The 22,940-nt window shown below is 40.9% G+C and overlaps 1 protein-coding gene across 9 annotated transcripts in view; it reads right to left on the bottom strand.

The window, feature by feature from the left end:
* The window catches only part of LOC149314489 (fatty acyl-CoA reductase 1), a 62,812-nt gene that overhangs the window by 27,520 nt on the left and 12,352 nt on the right, over positions 1-22,940 (bottom strand). For 4 of the 9 annotated variants that reach the window (XM_089521227.1, XM_089521229.1, XM_089521228.1 and 1 more), the window contains 3 exons: positions 16,922-17,116; positions 8,561-8,736; positions 2,290-2,469 (listed from right to left, as the gene is read on the bottom strand). In XM_089521227.1, the coding sequence (XP_089377353.1) occupies positions 2,290-2,469; positions 8,561-8,736; positions 16,922-17,116 (551 nt within the window). Of the gene's footprint in view, positions 1-2,289; positions 2,470-8,560; positions 8,737-16,921; positions 17,117-17,267; positions 17,419-22,940 lie in introns of those variants that run through there. The other 5 variants (XM_089521221.1, XM_089521220.1, XM_089521223.1 and 2 more) reach the window with 3 other exon arrangements.

Below are 22,940 nucleotides of genomic sequence, written 5' to 3'. Positions count from 1 at the left end.
GGGGATAATAGACAGTTCCCTGCCCTCAGGCTTACAATCTAAAAAGACACGACACAAAAGGAGAAGGGAATGGGGGGGAGGGGATCAGGTCCAGCATTCTTCTCTCCCTCTGAGGACTGGACCAAGGCAGATGGACTGGAGGGAGGGCTCTTTTTCTTAATCGAGGCCCGGCCCAATGGTGTTGGGCCTCTCCTTTCACTCCTTCCCAGGCCAGAAGATGACAGTTGGAAGGAGGGAGGGCTCTTCCTCTCCAGGCCTGATGGCGTTGAGCTTGTCCTTTTGCTGCCTCTAGGCCAGAAGATGACTGTTGGAAAGAGGGAGGAGAGGGCTCTTCCTCTTCAGGCCCAATGGCATTGGGCCTGTCCTTTCGCTCCCTCTAAGGCCAGAAGATGACAGTTGGAAGGAGAAAGGGGAGGGCTCTTCCTCTTCAGGCCCAATGGCATTGGGCCTGTCCAAGTAATCAGACTAGGATTCTCTAAACTGTGGATTTTGTCGTTTGAACGTTTGAGTACCTCACCTTGCCACCATGGAGAGTCAACAGGTCTGGATGTAGTGAAAGCCTGAGATTCTGATTCTTGGAGAGGGGCAGTAGAGAAGTAAACCATGGTTGTCTAGGCCACCATGGGGTGGCTCAATATGTCTAGCCTGTCAAATTTTCATTATTACCCTGGTGACTAGAGAGAATGGTAGGAAAATGCAACTGAACAGGAACGTGTCTCTGACAGAGCCCCTCTGCCCTGGACTGCTTGAACAGATGTTGCAATGCCTGTTCTGAAGTGATGCACAAACATCAACAGCTGGCACTCCCCAACTCCAGAAGACAGCCTGAAAGGTGCCCATGTGTAGGTTCTGTTCATTACAGAACACTAGTGCTCAGCTCAAGGCATGCGTGAGAGTATTCTTCCTGACAGGTAAATGAGACCAATCTCATCACTCCACCAAGAAATGGAGAAGGATGTCTGATCGTGTATCTTGCCCTGTTAAATTCAAGTGCATTGATATGGAGAACCTGCTCCTCCAACGACTTCTGACAATAAGACTTACAGAATGGCCTCCCTGCCCTTCTAGGGATGCGTCAGTAGTGACTGTCACAGTATGCTGGGGAAGAAAAACAGCATCCCTTTTTAAATATGGGGGTGGGGGGAGGAATGTGCCACTACACAAGATATCATGAATCTTTTTCATGGAGAATCTGTCAACGGGTCAAAGCAGGTCAGGAACCAAGCCTGAAGAGGCCTCAGCAGAAGCCTGGCAAGGGGAGTGACAGACACAGTTGAGGCCATGAATCCTAACACAGTTGGACATTTTTGGCAGAAACAGCAAAGAGTACCTCGTCAAAGCACAAAGTAGCTGTTTGTTGCCCTTCTAATTTGCTTGTGGTTTTTATTAGGAAATGCAGCTCCTGGCTGCCACAAGTCACAGTGAAATACAATAATCAGGGAGAAGCACCAGCACTCACAGCTCTACAGTAAGAACACAATAATCTCCAAATGGATCAAAGAAAGTACTATGAAAATATAAAGATACAAAAGTGCATTTGTGCAATAATCAAGACTATTTATAAAATTTCAAAATGACCACTTGGGTTTCTCAAAAGATAATAACAATATAATGACTTAAACAAGGTGATGATGACATCTGTTCCTAAGATCTTGAAATGGACATTTCGATCTGATAGATGTTCTTCAGATCATTACGTTCAATCAGTATAGTAGTATTCTTTATTTTTCATTCACAAGGACTGCAACTTAAACATTCAGAACTCAAGAGTAAACAACGCTTTCATTCTGTTATGTTTCTGCATAGATTCAATGTCAGGAATACTGGAAAGTTGGCCATCTTTCTCCAGAAGCTTATCAGTAAATACAGTACACTTTTTAAAAGTCCCCGAGGAGGCCATAATCTTCCGAGCCACAAAGGAGTCCAAAGTTCAACACCACTAAAAACACTATCCAAAGTCTACTACTGCTGCAGAGAACAAAAAACAACTGATAGTTTAGGTGGACAGCATGCTGGTATGGTGTGCGAAAAGTGGGCAGGGCTGCTGTTGAGAACACTTGTGTAAGAGCTCTAGAAGGTTCTGAACAATGTCCTGCACTGGCGAGATAACCCATCTGTCTAAATCAAGGAAGAAGAAATAAACAAAATAAATGATAATCATTTCAATTTTTTAGCATATATGAACACATTCAGAAAAAACCCTAAGATGTCCATTTGTTTCTTTTTTATCAAAACATTTTCCAATATTTTTATTTTGAAAGAATGAAGAAATGAGAATTTGGTACATACGATAAAGAATCTATCAACTTCTTAGGATCGACAGGTGGCGGATAGACAACTTCCTCAATGTGCTTCTGATTGCAGTATGCATATGCTGTTGAAACATGGATAAATACATCTAGATTCTTCATTTTCTGGGCCAAGAAGAGAAGCTGCTGAGTTGCAATTACATTGAGCTGAACAGCATCTCTGTTGAAAGAATAAATAAATAAATAAATAAATAAATAAATAAATAAATAAGTGTCTTCAAGGACTTTAGAATAGAGCTTACCACTTTTCCGCCATCTACATGACCACCATGTGTTAACTCTAACAAACCTACTTGTAACAGGGAAAAGGCAGGAAAGTCCTTCATCTTTGAGCAATAGTGTCTTGGACCCATATGGGGTGGAGGTGGGGAGCTGGGGACAGAGTGGTTACATTTCAGCATTTAACTCTGGCCAGAATCCTGTTGATGCACTACACCAGTGTAATGCTAGTGGTGGCAGGAGGAGTAAGACCATGAGTACAATGCACAAACGGGCTGTTTGGCACTGGCAATTTTTTCCCCAACTTCCCTTACCACTGCTGTGTGAAGCTGGAAATAGTGCAACTACTAGAGTGGTACACCAATAGGATTCTGAACACTGACAACCAGAAAAACCTACTGTAGATTTTTGAGAGAGGGTCACTTTGCAGGTATACTGTTTAAATGATGTCTAGATGTTTGAGGATTTCAATGGCTTCCCCATGCATTCTAACCTGATAATTGTTGGAATGGTCCAGAATTTCAGTGTTTTCAAATACCATTTTATGCCTAGGGTGGTTTATAACATGTTCTGCTACTGCTGATTTTTTTCTGGCTGACCCAGTCTGCAGTGTCTCATGTTCCTTGATCCTTGATTCGTGTTTGAACACTGTGTTTGGTGTACACTTGCCCACACCAGCATGGTATGCTGTAAACACCTGTGGCCGTGACAGAGTCTCTCCTGTCTTTTGCTGAGTGCAGCATTTGCTGGTTTTTCTTGGTTGGTTTGTAGATCATCTGGAGGTTGTGTTTCCTCACCAATTTCCCTACTCGGTCTGTGACTCATTTGATGAATGGTAAAAATATCTTCCCTTTGGGAGGTTTTTTGCCTTCACTCTTATGGGTTTTTCTGGGTCTGGCAACCCTTCTGGTGTCTGAGCTGGAGTAACCATTAGCCTGTAGAGCCCAGTCTAGGTGCTTCAATTCACCTTCCAGGAAGTGAGGTTCACAGATCCTTTTTGCCTGGTCTACCAGTGTTTTTATTGTGCTTATTTTTTGTGGTGTGATGATGGTTGTAGTTCTTGTGTAGGTATCTGTCTGTGTGTGTTGGTTTTCTGTATACAACGCATACGCTGAAAGCTGCGCCGGAAGAGTCTGTTGTGTGCCCCATTAGTTCCTATAGGGCTTTAGCATACGCTGATTTCCCCTTACGCTGAGGGATCCAGAACGGATCCCCACGTAAGGGGAGGGCACACTGCACTGTGTGGCCCAAATGTTTGTTTGGTTTACGGATGATCAGGACATCCAAAAATGGCAATGCTCCTTTCTTTTCTTTTTCCATCCTGAATTGGATAGTCAGAAACCCGGTCAGATCTTCTTCTCCATGGCTCCAAATGGTGAGTCATCCACATATCAGAATCATGCTGTGGGTTTTTTGGTGCTGTTTCCAGGGCTTGCCTTTCAAGGTGTTCCATGTAAATGTTTACTATCACAGGGCTCACAGGGCATCCCATGGCTACCCCATCTCTCTGCTTGTAGAATCCATTGCCCCCCTGGAAGTAGCTTGTGGTTAGGCAATGTTCAAACAGGACTGTGATGTCTTACGGAAAAATTTGTCAGATGAGTGCCATAGTGTCCATTATGGGGACTCTGGAGAACAGGCAGACCACAACAAAGCTGATTAGTATGTCTCAATGTTTGAGTTTGAGGTTGTTGATTTTTTCTATGAAGTGAGCTTGATGAGTTCTTGATGTAGTGGAGGGTTTGCCCTATATGGGTTTGTAACTCTGTGGCCAAAAATTTGGCCAAGTCATATGTAGGGGATCCAACGGCGCTCACTCTGGGGTCGGAGTGGAATGGAATCCTTGTGGATCTTGGGAAGTCCATACAGTCTTGGTGGAAAAGCCTCGGAATTGCATAAACTTTGGGATGTGGTTGGCTCAACTGAGGAGTTCTTGATCAAGGTATTCATTTTCCTGTTGATTCTGTTGGTCGGGTCTTGTTTCTTTACAAGATTTATCACTGAATTTGTCCAGACCTGGGATCTTAAGTGACTGATGCTTCTTAATAGCCATTTTCCCAGAGTTATTGCTCTATTAAGGAAAATTTTACCTCTATTAGCTAATTGAGGTAACAGAATATTGTCTACAAGTTATCAGTTAAAAGCTCACTGGGCTCAATGGATTTAAAAGAAGCATTTTTGTAGAATTGCATTTACAAAAAATTCACTGATTTTTGATGCAGACTGACATCTAGAACAAATCCAGTCCATTACTGACAGCAGACATTGGTTCAGTACAGAGACAGTTTCCTTGGAGTTGGGTAGAAAGGAGAGAGAGAGATGTGTGTCATCCCCATACTGGTTACATTGCATCCCAAAACTCTGAATAAGCTCTCCCAGCAGTTTCTCATAGATGTTAAATAGCATAGGGGAACAAAACAGAACCATGTGGGACTACACAGACCAGTGGCCAGAGTCAAACAGGGTTTCCCAACACCCCCTTCTGAGTTTGTCCCTCCAAGAAAGACCAGTACCACTACATAACAGTGTCTCCAAGTCCCATTTCAGATATGCACCCCAGATGGATACCTTGGTTAATGGAATAGAAAACCTGAGAGGTCCATCATTATATAAACGGTCTAGGAGAGGGGTCACATAACAGAAGAACAATCTGAATTGGGGCATGGTCAAGTGTAGTGATGGTTACAAGTTCAGTGTTCTTCACGCAATCTTTCCAGCCAGTTCAAACTACTTATTTTTTATTTTATTTGTTTATTGAATTTATTTACTGATGGCTGAAATATGGGCTACAGGTATCAAATATTTCTGAATAGTGTGTGGTCTCTCTCGTGCCAAGGATCAGTTAACTTGCACTTTTTTAGAAAAGGATGAGAAATGGTTATGAGGCTTATTAACTAAAGTCTGAAGCATACTAATTAAAGTTTCTTCCTGGGAGCACCGCCTCTTTTAAAAAAAGACAGCATTTTGTAAGTAGTCAATTTGTCCATTACTGGGTAAACAGACTAAACCAAACACAATTCTTTCATTACCAAAAGACAGACCATCTATGAAACAAGAGCATATTTATTACAGTAAATCAGGAGCACCTGTTATCAGCTTCAGCTAATACGCCAGCTGCGCCCTTTCCTGGAAGTAAAGGCCCTAGAAACTGTTGTACATTCACTGGTAACTTCACGACTTGATTTCTGTAATGCGCTCTACATGGGGCTACCCTTGTGCCTAGTCCGGAAACTTCAACTAGTGCAAAATATGGCAGCCAGGCTGGTCGCCGGAAAAATTAGGAGTGACCGAATAACACACCTATCTTAAAATCTCTTCACTGGCTGCCTATTAGTTTCCGGGCACAGTACAAGGTGTTGGTTATAACCTTTAAAACCCTACATGGCTTGGGTCCAACCTATTTGAGGGATCGCCTGCTTCCATATAATCCGCCCCGCACCCTCAGGTCCTCTGGGAGGAATCTATTGCAGCCTTTAAAAACCAGACTAACTGCTACCTCCCAGAGGGCCTTCTCTGCAATTGCTCCCAAACTATGGAACGGTCTGCCAGACGAGATCCATCAAATTGTCAGCTTAGACAGCTTTAAAAAAGCTGTCAAGACGGATCTCTTCTGGCAGGCCTTTCCTGAATAAAAGTGCCCGGCCACAGAATGACTGCCCCTCACATCATGTATCAGCCCACCGCTCTGTCCTCGCTGTATTTTTATTGTGTTTTTAACAGATATTTTAATTGTAACTTGTTTAATCCTGTTTTAAGCGGGGGGGGGGGGGGGATTTGGGATATAAATTTGTAAATGTGGATTTTAACGTGTTGTAAGCCGCTTTGATTGTCCTGTCACAGAAAAGCGGGATATAAATAAAAGTTTTATTATTATTTATTTAGTGCAGCACGCCCGCGTCATACGTGGGCGCACCTTATGTGGACTTGAGCTTACACGCTCAAGCCGCGGAGGCAGAAGGGGCGGCGCGTCCCATTCAATTGAATGGGCATGTGCGCCTGTGGCGCCTGCGCGCCACTGTGCATGAGCCCCATTGTTTCCAATGGGGCTTGAGCATAGGCGGAATTTGCCTTATGCAGAGGATCCCACTCAGCAAAGCATTTGCTGAACCAAGCTTTAAGAAATCCCACAGAATGTGTCTTGTAGGATAATATCAGTATCCTCTTGTAAAATTATGCCTTAAATACATCTGCATTTGATTGTGAAGCCAGGAGTTAAAACGGATTAAGAGGAGCATCTAGAACAAACTAGTCTATCAGGGAACCTAAATGCACCGTATCTTTTTAAAAGTTTCTGAACAGGAATATCATCACAGAAAACCCCTGGTTCCTGGGACAATTAAAGGGATAGATGTCAACCAACCAATTTTCAGGCATTTGGGGGACCTTTTCCTGAAAACTGGACATAATATCTACTAGACAAGTATCAATAATACTGTAACAGAATTTTGCCTGGATGAAAGATTAAAGTGATCTTATTTACTGCAGAGCCAAGTCAAAATTCTTTATACAGTATTTATAATTCTAATTTTAGCCTCCTGAAATGTAAGCTCAGTAGGAATTTAGGTATTAGAATATTAAGACACTATGTGGCAGTCGGGAATAGCTGGCCTATGGGGTTCATAATAGATTCCTATTTAAATAGTAGAGTCAATAATAATGTTCTGAAACACTTCTGATCCTGCGCCGATATTTGCCCGACTGGAATTCAGCAGCAACAGGAAAAGAACCATTAATCAGTGCAAGTGATTCCAATGTTAATATGCAGTACTTCTCTTTGAGTAGATTCTTTCAGTAGCTTATTCAGATTAGACACAATTCTATTTTTCCCTACCAACTTGACAACACTGTATTTAGTAGAAAGGATTTCATGAGACATGAAATCTGGAGTTAGATTAAAAGTCACTAATATAAGTTAGTTTTTCGGGTATTCTTCTTATAGTCCCAAAAATAAAGAACCTTTATAGCTATATTATTAAAGAATAAAATTATCTCATCTTCAAGCTGGGATCCAACCCTCTTCTTCCTTCTTCTACTTCTCTATCTCCTAGCTCTATTTATTTTCTTCTGGCAAAGAAAATATCAGGATTGAGCCAGGACTTCTGCCAGAACTGAAGGCAGGTATAGAAATAATAAGAGTGGCAGAGCCAACAGCAAAAATATTTTAGATTGGTTGGGATTTGGGAAGGTTGGTAACTATCTGGAATCTCTCATTCTTTTTAAACTACATGCTTGCAACACCTTAATATAGCCTCTAATATAATACAGCAGTGATTCTCAAACTTTTTAGCCTTGTGACCCTCTTTACATCTACATCCAGATGCTGCACCCACCACCACTTGACACAGTATAGGAATAAAAATAATTTGTTTACTGTGCATATTTTCATTCACATATTCATGTATATCGATATCTTAACATCTTATAAGGAATATATCTCTCCTCCCCCAGGCAGAGGCTCCAAGCACCCTTCTTTCTCTTCCACTCCAGGACAGAAAAGGTTTGGGAAGCAGAGAAAAAGGAAGGGGGGGGGGGGTCGGGGCCTTCAAGTCTTGCACTCCCTTTGAGCAAGTGTTGCACCCTGCCTGGGGGTCCCATACCATGGTTTGAGAACCACTGTAGTACAGTATATTATATTTCTAGTGCCTTCCACCACTATTCTGCAGCCTCCTCTACCCAGGTTGTGTATGGATCAATGGAGGCCAATGGGGGAGAGGGAGAGGAATCAGAGTTTAAAATTTGTGTGCAAGAAGCTCATCAAAACTACTCAGAATATAAAACAGCTCTTAGTGTTTCCCACATAGCATTAATTTTGCAACGAACATCATCAGGGTTTCTGGAAATTTTTTCATGAAAAACATGTTTTACTCACATAAATACACCCCCCCCCCCACACACACAGATACAAGCAATACATACACACAAATCCACATAGCTATCTGGAAACAATGCTCTTTTTTGTACAACCCCCCCCCCCCCCCCCCAGGATTTTCACACATAAAAATACAAAAGCAAAAAATGCAATGTATACTCACCTCAGAATTTCATTGAATCTTATAGTAGCAGCACAGTGGAATATAATGTTAATGCAGTTTAGGAGGTTCTCCTTATCTTCCTCACTGAGTGCCATTTCTAGTTCTGTAAGGTCACTGGCAACTGCTATAATTTTTTCTTTAAATTCTGGCTGTTCATCTCTCAGTCTGTCAAAGAGCTGTAAACAATACGTTTTAAAAATTAAGGAGTCAAAACAGTTTGAAGGTATCTTATACAATATCCTCATGATTTCATGTTTTTATCATGTTTTCACCTCACATCTGTTACAAAAAATTATAATCCAGCATAAAACTTTCTAGTGCAAGTTTGCAATTTGCAAACTCCTTGAATATATGAAACACATCCCATATTCAAGGCAGAAATTCCCTGACACCTATTGTTACTACATCCGGGAGCAGCATTTTGCTTATATATGAAAATTTATGCTCCTAAAAAGTATACTGTTTACAACCCATGAGATAACTACAGATAATCCAAATTTTTAAGCAGCCCATCACTGGCACTTTATCTCTTTAGACTTAGTTTTTAAAATAGAATAGACAACTGATTTTAACACTGAAAAATCATAACTGGAATCTCCTCAAATTTATTGTTTGGTTGTAAACAGCAATAATTTTAAATATATAAGAAAAATTAATAAATTATTTTCCATACCAATTTCTATTCATGCTTTTGACAACATGCTACTTGTGCATTAATGCAAACAACCCATTGAAGAGCAACAGAAATCATTACCTCATACTTGTTAACTTTATCTTCAACCTGCATCATTGATTACAAGTATGCTGACACCTGAAAGGTGTGTGTAATCCAAGATCTGTATATCCCATTAAACACATGGACTATACAAGTGGGACCTAAAATAAATATTGCCAAATGCAATGCTCTCTGTTGAGGATTCCAGGTATTCCATTCCATTTCCCATCCACATTTCTTCCCATAAATAATTACTATTTCATGGACACTGAACATATCTTGTCTGCATGGAATATTTTGGGGGCATCCCCCTCAAAAGTGGGAAAGTTCCCAGTTCTCAGAATAATGAACAGGAAAATATAAAAGATCAGTTATATGAGTTCATGGGTGGTCACTTGAAGAACAGAGTATGGATCTGTGAAGACTCTGCTGGTGAGTGTATCTGACAGTATAAAGTGGCCATACCTTATTGGCAATTTCTCTGCCATACCCAAAGACTTTATGCACATAGTCAAATAAGATAGTTGTAACTGTTGGTTACAAGGCCTTTTCTATTTATACCTTTATAGATGAAAGCCTTGCAATTGTGGCCTTCACCCAGACAACTCCCTTAAAATCATTCAAGAGTGTCTGAGATGGTGGTTTTCCATCTGCAAATATTGCATAGTTTAAATAAAACACCCCAAACACGCTCTGACTCCGCTCCCAAGCCGGCCCAAAGTGCCGGTATGTATAGGGCCTGAGGCATGTTTTGTCAGGGATGGGAGTGAGCTCCCCACTAAAACTCTGTCCCATTCTACAAAATTCCATCTGAGGCCATGCCCAGACACAAGACTAATTTACATGAGTCACAGAGACCACAAAGAAGCAGCAAAATTTAGCCTGAAACATAAGAGTACCTAAGTGAGCTTACTTTATATGCCAACTGTGTATATGTTGGTTTGAACATATGAAAGTTTAATCAGTCTGCATGAAATCAATAGAGCACAAGGCTTCTATATGCAACAGAGTCCTCTATTTGGCCTCAGAAGAACTAAAGGGACAATTTAAGTACTGAGCACTGGTTATTTCCTACAACCCAAGAAGTACTTTTGACTGGGAATCCAAACCAGCCTCAGCCTCATCTTAGGCCTCCAATATTTTTTTTTCAAGTTAACACTTATTGTACTAGCCAAAGGCCATGACAAAAAGAGCTTATCAAAAAGCATAAAACATTTAAAACAAAAGGCACCAAATACAGAGGATAAAAATGTGTGCAGTTAAAATAGTTATCTGTTTAAAAGGACAAAAGGAAAAAGAGACATCTTTCCTGAATAATAGTAAACATATACAATAAAATCATAAATTCTAATTAATATTTGGCGTCTCCATGGCAATTTATGGCAATTTTGTTTAACTCTCTTTCTAATCTTTTTTGCAGCCATGGCAAAAAGAGCCACTGTATGTGTTACATAGTCATTGGTATCACTCAAAAGTAATATTAACGATGGTCTACCTTGCAGGACTGCTGTAAGCTATTCCCAGCACAGCTTTCCAACTTCTCTTAGGAGTACAGCAATATACCACACTGTAAAGTGGTTACACACTATTCTCTCTTATGAGCGAAGCAGACAGGCATGATAAAGCGGCCTCTGACTTTTCTGCCTGCGATCGCCCCGCAATCAGCCGGGGACTGCAGTGACCTCACACACTGTTATAATAGTGGGCCACCGCTGAGGTCTCAAACAAGTCGCTGGGAAGGAGTGGACTTTCACCACTCCTTTATCCAGAGGCTTTGGTCCCCATTAGTTGGCCTCAGAACAGCTTCCAGCCACACAGGGGGTGTGCGTCATCTGCGCGCCATGCCCCCAAGTGTCTGGAAGCCGCTTTATTTGGCCTGTCTGTTTTAGGCCTTAGTCTAACCTATAAATGAAGATGAAAGAGTTTACGCTGTTGCAGATAAGCTGTATTCTCTCAGCTTCAATCCAATCTACAATAGGAATCCTAATACAATTGATTATTTGTATCCACAAATTCTTTATCCAGAGATTCAACCATCCATGACGTGTGTGTGTGTGTATTTCACACAGATGCCCCAAAAGCAAACATTGATCTTACCATTTTATAGACACAGTTTTACTATTCCATTGTATTTAATGGACTTGAGCATCCATGGATTTTGGTAACCACAGGGAGTCCTGGAACCAAACCCCAGCAGATACCAGAGGCCCATTGTATACATAGACAACACTGAAGGGATGTTTCTAAATAAACTAGAGCCTAACTTTCAGATCTAAGACTCCACAGGGCTGTCACAACACACTCAATTCTACCCACAATCATTACTGTATTTGCCTGTCACCAAAAAAAAAAAGTGTTCTCTCTGGGCATCTATAGGTCCTCCAGCATGATTCTTTGGCTAATGTCTGCAAGACACTGACCACAGAGTCATGCTGGATGACCTACACATGCCTAAAAAAGTGTTCTTTCAGGTTAAAAAAAATTGGTGAGCCTATATTTGTGGTTTTTCCACTTTCGGCGTGGGGTGGGTGGGGGTTGCACTGTAACCAGCAAAAGGTTGAGGACCAATTGTAACAGACCTTTCCAAGCTGAAATACAAAACAACAAAAAATGCATTTCTATAGAAATGTTCAGCTGCAACATTTACTGAGAGGGAGGCTGATGCAGAGACAGGTTGTGGAATCTGATTGGGTTTTGAACTATTGCAATTGTTTTCTTTATTTTAAAATTGAGAGGAATGTTATTATTAGTTAATGCTTGTGGGAGTATAAGGGACTAATCTCATGTTGCTATTGTATTATTGCTGTTTTATTACTCGTATTGCACTGTAATTTTTTGCTGCCAGGGAAGTGTTGGATATTGTCAGTTAGATGAATATGTTATGTTATGCCTAATTATTATTAAGTTATATATCTTGGATTTTGTATTTTGCATTGCTATGTTTGTATTTTATTTATTCTAGTATTTTTATATTTATTTTGTATAATTATTATAGGAGTATACTTTGTATTTAATTTTTATATTTATTTGACTTGTGTTGTATTCTTTCACTGTTGTAACCCGCCCTGATTCTACGTGATTGGGCAGGCTACAAATAAATCGCTATTATTATTATATTATTAAAAATGTTTCAGTTTATCAAAGAAATGAATTAGAACGAGTGAAAATGAGTCTCTTTACTTTAGCTTTTTCAAAGCTGTGGGAGGTGAACATACTGGTGCTTGCTCTGTGCTATATAAAAATCAGTAAAGTGATACAATTATTTTAATGAGCAAATCTGACTTGCACCTCTATAGCTATTTTAAATATGAACTAGAAAATTAACTATTTGGGAACTAAATTATACAAGAAGTGGTCTATCCAAGTTAAGATTGTATCTCTGTATCTCTTTCCTATATTCGCTCTTTCTAACTACAGTGGGCCCTTGGTATCCACTGGGATTTGGTTCCAAGAGCCTATGTGGATACTAACATCTATGGATGCTTGAGTCCCATTATATACAGTGGTATAATAAAATGTGGTCCCTGATATAAAATGGCAAAATGAGAATTTGCTTTTGGAGCTTTAAAGAAATATTTCCAAGCCATGGATGATTGAATCTGTGGATACAGAATCTACGGATACACAAAGCTGTCAGAAAAAGAGAATCCACCTCGCTATTAGGAGGAACTTCCTGACAGTAACAGCTGTTCGACAGTGGAACACACTCCCTCGGAGTATGGTAGAATCTCCTTCTTTGGAGGTTTTAAAACGGAGTCTGGATGGCCATCTGTCGAGGATGCTTTGATTGTGATTTCCTGCACAGCAGTGGATTGGACTGGATGGCCCTTGTGGTCTCTTCCAACTCTATGATTCTATTTTATTCCATCTCCTCTCCTATTCATTTCCACTTAAACTCTCAGTGTTCTGCATTAATTTTTTTACACAACTGTTCTTTGGCGGTGGGGGTTTAAGAATACTGGAGTCTCCCCTAACACTGACTCTATCTTCCCTCTTGTGTGTGGAAGATGCCATTTTGGGTATAAAATAAAGGTTGACTCTCCCTTATCCAAAATGCTTGGGACTGGAAGTGTTTTGAATTTTTTTCAGGTTTTGGAATATTTGCATATACATAATGAGAAAACTTGGAGATGGGACCCAATTATACAAAATTACATTCAGGCTATTTGTATAAGGAGTATATGAAAAATACATTTTATTTTTCATATACTCCTTATACAAATAGCCTGAATGTAATTTTATATAATATTTTTAATAATGTGTATGAAACAAAGTTTGTGTACACTGTACCATGAGACAGCTAAGGTGCCATTATGTCAGCCACACATGTGGACAATCTATGGTTGTTTGCCATTGTTCCTGATAAGAAATCATGTTCTTACATTTATTCACACATAACTACTGAGCAGTAAGCAATATGACATACCATTAATAGTGAAAAGATAAAGTGACATAAATGTATCTACAAGCCTTTTTGACATTTTCAACAATATCTTACCACCACATTTTCATCAACATTAAATATTGGATTAAACCAAGCAGGAACTGAAAATGCAGTAATACAGTGGGCCCTTGCTAGCCGCTGAGTTTCCATTAAATACAACGGCATAAAGCAATGGTGTCCCTTATACGAAATGGCAAAAACAAGGTTTGCTTTTAGAATGTGTGTGTGTGTGTGTGTGTGCGCGTGTGTGTATATATAATTTTTTAAAGTTGTGGATGCTTGAATCCATGGGTAAAAGATTAATAGATACCGAGGGCTGACAGTATTAAAATAACACTCACCTCCCCACCCCACCCCCTACCCCTCCCCCCAAAAAAAATCCCAGGAGATTTAGTGTGACCAGGACAATAGTTCCAGGACATCAGTGGGGGCTGTGGTAAACATGTGCCACCAGGCGCATATTCTTCAAACTTCCCTGCCTCCCCTAGCCTGCCAGCCATCTGCTTCTGCCTTGTGAACAAATGAAAAAAAGTTTCACTGCTGCAGCCTTGAAGGTGGAAGCAGGCAGCTGGTAGGCTCCTAGAGGTGAGAGCGGGGCAAGCAATGCATGCCAGGTAGCCAGGGCTTACTACTGCCCCCACTGCTGCCCTATGTTATTTCCCACAACGCATCACCTGAGGTCAAGTGTGGAATCTTCCACTTGAGGCATCATATCAGCACTCAAAGGTTCATTTTTTGGGGCATTTTGGATTTGGGATGGATGTTCAATATGTGGTAGACATGGAAGCTTGAATTTCATTGATAGGATACATAATGATGTGCAGTGGGGAATCAAGTTCCTATCAGTTCTGACACGAGGCCCATAGGCTTAAGACTCTGTAAATGGTGGGATATATTGAAGTATTAGCTCTAATCTCCCAGAATACATTCCATTCAAACATCCACAAAGGGCATAGTGGGCCCTAGGTATCCACAAGGGAATCTGTTCTGGACATCCCCCCACCGCAGATCCCAAAATCCATGGATGCTCAAGTTCCCTGCCTGCCAGTTCCGCCACCGGCTCCGCGCAGTACTCAGCCAAGGTCTCTCCATGGCCCTGACTGCCAGCACCGCACCGAGATCGGTTGGGCTTACAAAGTCTGGGGGGCACCAGATTGGGGCAAGATGGTTCTCAGTAGAGATAACTCCTGTTGGCTCTGCCAGGTGCACCTCAGGGGCAGGGAAGCAGCTGCCTCAGCTGGGGAGGGGCAGGGAGAGGCAGCCTCTCCCACCAGCCTAGCCCGTTACCTTCCTGACTGGGGACAGGAGGCCCCAGCCATGCTCCCTGAGTGGGGAGCCAGAGGGACAGGTAGGGACCCTGTGCTCTCAGAGGCACACTGAGGTGTGGAGGGATCCTGAGCTCTGTGTGTGTGTGTCTTGTGGTGCTGTTGGGAGCGGCCACTGGCAGCTTCTGCCGGGAATGGCTCTTTCCCAGGTGAGAGCTGAAGCCTCCCTCTTACTTCCCTCTTACCGCATTGGAGTTAGGGTGCCCCCCCCCCGAAAAAGAGGCTCCTCTGAGGTGGTGGTGCCCCACCCAAGGAGACTGAGGAGACCTGGGTGACAGGAAAGATTCAGCCTCCTTCCTGGGTGCTAGTAGGAGCTGTTGGCAGTGGCGGCAGCAGTGAGAGTTAGTGGAGCCTCTCACCCACCTGCCTGTCCATTCCAGGGTGGGAAGGAAGGGTTACCTGCCAGCAGTGGCAGGAGTGCCCTTCCTGGCTCTTGCCCTTCAGGTGGTTGCCCCTACTGGGGAAAGGGGGCTTGCTATCCGCAGATGCTCAAATCCATGGATGAAAAGTCTGCCGATACCGCGGCGGTCTGACTATATTATTCTATGCAGTATTATTCTATGCAGAATGGCTCAAACTCATCCTCTTCACAAGATCAAGTAATAAAAACACCTGATATTTGAATCCTACACTACAGAATCCTACCACTTTCACAATGAGTGCCCTTATTCACTCTCCACCATCCTTTAACCTCTGATTACCAGTGTTACACTGATTAAGCAGAAGACTTTTCAATGTTTCCCAAAACATATTCAACCAGTTAACAAAGAACTACCTGATAAACACAAGGAACTCTACTACTCTATTCACTGTAAAAACACAGTTAGTGTTAAAGGGAAGTGTTGAAAATTGAATATAATTTGCCTCAGAGAACAAAATAGAACAAGCAAAGCATAATGACCATTTAATATGTTGTCTAAAGAAATTTAGTTTCTTCTGAAGAAATAGTCATAATTGCTAAACTATGCTGCACAAGCCAATTGTGAAAATATATCAACCAAAGCAATTTTAAGACCCGGGTCATCAACTGCGTGTGCTCCTCAGACTGCGCTCACTGCTAGAGTTTTAGAGGGTTCTGTTATACAAATGGTTTGTCCCTGTGCTTCATGGGTAGACAACTGTGGCAACTGCCAAGGTCAATTTTTGCCCTTGCAGACATGTGGCATGTCATACTGCTACATTTTTTGCTCTAAGTCAGCATGAACAGCACCAGAAAATGACTGCGGGTCTTTTTCTGGTTTCAAACATCAGAGTTTGCAGCTGATTTTCAATCACTGTGGGGAAGGGGACAGGAAGGAACATCTAGAGAGTAACCGCCTTTTCCTACTTTGATTGGGGGGTTGCCTGGGGAAAAAAAATGAATGGAAGTGGTCTAGGGGCTTTGGGGAGTCACAAAAAAGAGAGTGGGGATGCATGCAGTCCACACTTCCCCACCCTTGGGCTACAAGGCTGTAGCCGGGGTAGGGAAATCAAAATGTCAATTAAGTGTAATACAGCACTGTCACTCAGTCAAAATTCAAGTTTGGGACAAAGAATGATTTTACCTTTCATCCTCCAAACTACAATGCATTATATTGGATTACAATCAGTATTACCCTATAATTCACAAGTAGCAGAATGCAATCAAATGGCTGGTTATTCACAATTTATTCAGTGTGTCCAATTTGGTAACTCTAATTTCACCAAATCAAGTCTTTGTGATTTCCTTCTATCAGATTAATTTAGCTGTGATCTATGATAATCACATGGCTCTGTAATAGGAAGGCACTACTTCCACATGTATTATCACACTGTTAGACAAAAACATCTTTGATAAGAATTTTCAACTGGCTCTTCTATCAAAAACAACAGTAAGATTTATTTATTTTTAATCATACCTTGCAGTTGATCATTTCTTCCACTCGTTCTTGAGGTGCCTTCCCTGCTTTGTGCCTCACCAACACATAAACCGCTTTCACCTTTGGACAGGACCGTAGCAGCTTTTCCAGTAGAACTTTTCCCATGAAGCCAGTAGCTCCAGTGAGGAGGACATTCTTGCCTTCGTAATATTCTGGGATGGATACCATTGTGATCTTAAAGAGAATTTAAAAGTGTATTAAGTCTCTGATTCTCAGCATCACTTAAACATAAATATCTGCTCATAGGAATATATTCCAAATTACATTTATTTAAAAAATGCAACATTTGATCTAGCATAAATAAAATAGAGCATCAATTACTTACTGAAAAAGTCCATCCTGGGAAGATGCAGAGGGGAATCCACATAAAGTGGCTCTTGTACTATCACTGGCCAGACACAGGCAAGGAATCAGGTGACCAAGCATACCCTTTTACAGCTGACTCCTCCTGCCCCCCTTCATTTCTTTGTACAGCAGAAAGAAGCTACACAAAGAACCAAGAGACAGAGATAACATCCACTACCTAATGTGAGAGAAACAAAAAAGCTGGCAGGAAGAAATACAAAAACAACATTAAAGAGGCCAGATCTTCTGGATCTGCTCAGGAAACACCTGAACAAAATAATCAGGATGAGGAGAGGCACCCACAGCCTGACAGGATGTCGATTCTTCCTCTGCAAGTTCCCAAAATGAATCTCCACAGTAACTAAAGTTCCATTCTCTTAACAGGTACAGAAGAGGTACTCATGCCAAATAGGACCCATCTTTAAGGGTGGGAGAGGCTATTGCTTATGTAGAAAAACACACTCTGAAGCACTTCCCTGCCAAATACAGCTCCAGTAGATTGAAATTTATTTTGAATACTGAATGAAAATGAAGAAATACTCCAGGCCACAGCTGTAAAGAACTCTTACAGTGATATATCCATGGAAAAAAGTCACAGATACGGCCATAGATTAAACGGCATGTACTGACATCAGGAGTAGGGACTTGAGACACTATACACTTGGACACCACAAATCTTTATTCAGTGAACTTGGACATACTGTAGGTGATAGAGGCAGAGAAATGAAGCAACACATCCAACTGTCTAATGGATCTGCACTTTAAGGGGCATATACAAGTGCAAAGAATGCCATAATCTTTTGGAGCAATGAGAAAGTCTCACACATAAAAATGGTAACAAAATGTTGAGACACATGAAAGTTAGGCAGAATTGTAGGTAGTACAAATGTAACTTGCTCATAATTGAAGGCACCCATATGATCCCTCACTGAGAGTGCTGGCAGCTGAGAGACTCTTCATGTTCAACCAAGAATATGACTTTTATGGAGAATGGCTGAAGAGAGATCTTCTAGATCACTTCAAAGTTTGCTCTCAATAAGGTGCAGAAAATTGAAGTTCAAATTCCATGTTTGAAATCTGTGAGTTGTCATGGGACAATGGAGTGCAGCCCTTCAGGAAACACTTCAGGTGTAAACATGAAAACAAAGGAGTGAAAATTTGTCCTGTGGGCACTGAAGAAAGAGTGGAGACAGGATTTTTTAAGGTGCTGGCTTGAAGCCCATAACTAGTCTGCTTTGTAGAAATAAAACTGTATCTAGTATTGTGTTATTCAAGTAGTTCAGAATGGAATATACACCATCCAGTGAAGGCTTTCCAGGTAATTCACATATTCTAGCCATGGGCTGTCAAGGAGAAAATGGGATGTAAATGACTTCCTCTGGATATCCAAATTCATAATCAAATCTGTGTCTATCCTCATACCAGAATGGCTGAAAATCATACGATTATTCTTTTTGATTCCTACATACACACACAAATGACTCAAGAGTGATTTTGAAGATCCATTTGGCCATCTTCCAGAGGCTCCAACAGAAAATAAAGGGAAGCAGCCACAACATCTTCCTAGAATGAACATAAGCAACCAACATTCAATTTTCTGGCTGGTGGAGAGGAGGAATCAACACAATATGGGAAATACTGAAGTCAAGCAGATCTTAAAGGTGGGTGTGATTGGTCTCTAACAAAAGAGTACACTTTGAAATGTCTCACTACTGAAGGCAGGCAGGCAGGCAGCCTTGGCAGACTAAAATGTATCCAATTCGTAGTGCTGAATGTAGGACAATATTGTTTCTCACTGCATTTCTGCAGATTTCCTGCAAACAGGCACTAGTGGAAAAAGTTACGGATGTGGCCATGATGCAAATAGAATGTGTTGTAGTATGTGTAACCTTGGAACTTTGGACTATGCCATGATGATGCAAACTTTAAGTAATGTATCAACATGGCTTTAGGGCCCAAACAGACAGGCCAAAATAAAGCTGCTTTGGCTCACTTTGGAGGTATGCTGTTTAAATGACACACGCATCTTAAGCGGCCAGAAGCTGCACCAAAGCCGTGCTCCAGTTCTTGGGACTGGAGCACGACTTTAGCACGGCTTCCAGCCTCTTAGGACTCATGCATCATTTAAACAGCATACCTCCAAAGTGAACCAAACCAGCTTTATTTTGGCCTGTCTGTTCGGGCCCTAAAGCCATGTTGATACATTACTTAAAGTTTGTTTGGGCCCTTTAGACATGTATCAGCACAATACTAAATGAAAAGAAACAACACATCAGGTTGTCTGAACAACTTAGATTCACAAATGTATACTGATCCAAATGATGACAGTGGCTTTGCAAACCGACACATTTTCAAGTTAAATTATGTAAGATCTACTCTTGCATGTGTTAATAGTTTGTTACATATTAATACTCCATTAAAATATATTAAACATTAAAACCATTAAAATCAATATGGATCCAACACATATTTTAACAAGAATGATAAACACAGCCTGTACTAAAACTAATGCAATGGTTAGATTAACGAGCATTACCTATAGATACCAGTGAGTCAAATGTGAAGCATGGAAAACTTTGCATTAACAGCAGTTACTAGTGGCACCTCCGTTTTTTCAGGAAGCACACCATAAATTGCTTCTTGCTGTTTAAAAACTGTTCTATAAGAAAGGACCTGAAAGTCTCTTCTTCCTCTTATTTAGAAAGCCCACCCACTATATTACAAGTGCAACATTAATTTGATGGTATCTGCTGCCAGAAAGCAGACAGAAAAATACACCATACCCATAATTAGAGGACAGATAGCAGTTAACCTGCCCATATCTTAAAGGAGGTGAAGGTTTCGGGGGTGGGGGTGTTGCTGTTTTTAGCCATGTGCCTGAAAAAAGTAATACAGTCAGCTCTCCATTTTTACAGGGGATCCGTTCCGCCCTGCCCCGCCCCCCCCCCCCCGCAAAAAGAGAAACTCACACATATTCAAGCTCCATAGGTTTCAATGGGGGTGCATGCCTGCAAGCTGCTACAAGCACGCACCCCATTTTAATCCCCTCTGCTCCTCATGAGTAAGCAAGGGGTGCAAATATGATGTCCGTGCAAATGGAGAGGCAACTGTAGATTGGATGACAATATCATTTTAATAGGCCAAGCTTGAGTTTAATTCACAATTCTGGAACCACAATACAACCCAACCATTCAGGAAACCTGTTGTGAAGTAATTCTTGTTTAAATTATTTACTTAAGAATTATAGCCACTTGAAGGAGGCAGCAGATACTCTTGCTGTTGAGCTTGGAAACACCAGTAAGCCTATCAGGACTTGTAGAGGAAAAGGTAGTTCTCTAAGGAGAACAAATTGCTCCTGTTGTTGTACCTCTGTTCTTATAATAAACAAAAGGCAAGGGCAATGCTAGTGGGTAAAAAAGATCAGAAAATAGCAGGTCTGTACCCTTCCCCATCAAAAGCCAAACTTGCTTCAATTTTCTTCTTCATTTGCCCCCTTCATCACTGGCCTGGCCTAGTAAGAGCCAAGTATCTGTTACAGTTCAGGAGGGTTAAACTACTTCCTACATAGACTGGAGCTGCAATTCCCAAGTTAGCAAAATAGTTATTGTCTTTACTGAACATTGGAGAGGCTCTTTGCACACCGCAGTCTGACCTGGCTAATCAAGTAATTGTGGCAAATCAGGAGGTTTTGATGAAGTTTGATCAGACGAAATTTTATTTTTCTTCAAGTTCGACTGCAGATTAAACTCTTTCCCTGTTCCATATTAATCACAAATATAGAGAAGAGATCAGGAGAAACAAAAAAGGGTTTTTAAAAAAGTAACCAGAAAAAAGTGTAGAATAGAATAAAGACTGCTATAATAAAGATCATGAAATATATAGCAAACCCAAAACCAGTATAGCAGAGAAACCAGGAGGCAGAAGCAACAAGATGGAATGGGTGAAGCAGGGAAATGATCTACTGTAAAGATCTACTTGGTCGTTTGAGTTCTTCCCCATCTTTGGATAATGATGGTGCAGAATCCACTTTTATCATTCATTTATGTATTCTTCTATTGTGATATTTTTATACATCCCTCTGAAAAAGGCCTTAAAAGCATCTACAAGTTGAAACACAGCAAGCTATAGCAAACAAAAACGTAGCAAATAAAGACTATCTTTTTCATATCATGACACATGTCTCCAATTTCATCATGAATTTCCTTGACTCCTCTCCAGTTTTTGCTTTGTTCCCCTAAAGCACAAATACTGTACACAAGTGCAAATGTACAAAGTATTGAGCCTAAATGAAGTTCTGCATGTATTCTACACAGCTACTCAGAGAAGAATACTAAACTGGGAATTTGGAAGTATACATTAACACTCTAAATAATTTAGAATTAGAAGCACATCTAATATCTGTACAAGGGACTACATAAAATATTGAAATTGCATCAGGAAACCTGACAAGAGAATACACAATCTCCAAGCAACTTAAAAAGCTGTACAATGAGTAAGTCTAGAGTTAACTGATTCCAATTGTACTGATCTCTGTCACAAACTGAACTAACAAAGTACCAGTGACCCTTATGCAACCACATTTAACCCACCATTACAAAGGGTATGAATGTATTAATCAACAGATGGCATCACATTTTACCTATCACACTGCAATCAAAGACCTACAAAGTATTCTATATACTGGTGTCATTTCAAATAGGGAACACACATATATTTCAAAATAAAACCAACTGTCCAGAAATTAAAAAAACTCATTAATTCAAATTACTGATTATAAATAGAAATGTTTTTAAATGCGGAAAATTCTCTATTGTTTTGCCAATCCTGCTTCACAGGTAAGGTAAAGACTGTGGTGGGGAAGAACTAGTATTGTATCGCTTACAGGATGCCCAACAGACAGTTGACATGTTTTCAGTTGACAAAAGGGTGATTTGGGAATATTTTTCTTCTAAAGATTACCCTGAAGATTGTGATTCTAGATATGTGTTCTATATATGAAAAGATTTTTAAAATTAGCCATTTGTTTCTCATATTAAAACTAACTCTCATGTTTGCAGGAGCTATAAAACATAGCAATAGCAGCTTCCTTTATATACCATTTCATACCACACAAAGCAGTCTCTAAGTGGTTTAGAACTGTAATCTAATTGCCCCCAAGAAGCTGGGTACTCATTTTAGTGACCTCAGAATGATGCCAGGCTGAGTCGACCATGAGCCCCTGGCTGGGACTGAACTCACAACCTTGTGGTTTGTGAGTGAGTGGCTGCAGTACTGGCATTTAACCACTGCACTACCAGGGCTCCTCAACATAGCTCATGTATACTACAACAGTACCTACAGTTGTAAAATATCACCCCAACCTGTACAGTTATTAATGGCTATCAAATCAATATAACCAGAAAGATAATGCAACTGAGAAGATTTTTCATTTGTAGTTGCTGTTGTGTGTCCTAAAGTCATTTCCAACTTATGGTGACCCTAAGGCAAACCTACCATGGGGTTTTCTTGGCACATTTCTTCAGAAGGGGTTTACTGCTGCCACCCTCTGAGGTTGAAAGTGTGACTTGCCCAAGGTCATCCATATGGAAAGTGGGTTTTCATGGCCAAGCAAGAATTCAAGCCCTGGTCTCCAGAATGCATACAGTAAATCTAG

Source organism: Sceloporus occidentalis, unplaced genomic scaffold (genome assembly GCF_023333645.1).
Source record: "Sceloporus occidentalis isolate IW3139 unplaced genomic scaffold, rSceOcc1.0.p SCAF_4, whole genome shotgun sequence".
NCBI lineage: Eukaryota > Metazoa > Chordata > Lepidosauria > Squamata > Phrynosomatidae > Sceloporus > Sceloporus occidentalis.
This window is presented reverse-complemented; position numbering and strand designations above follow the sequence as displayed.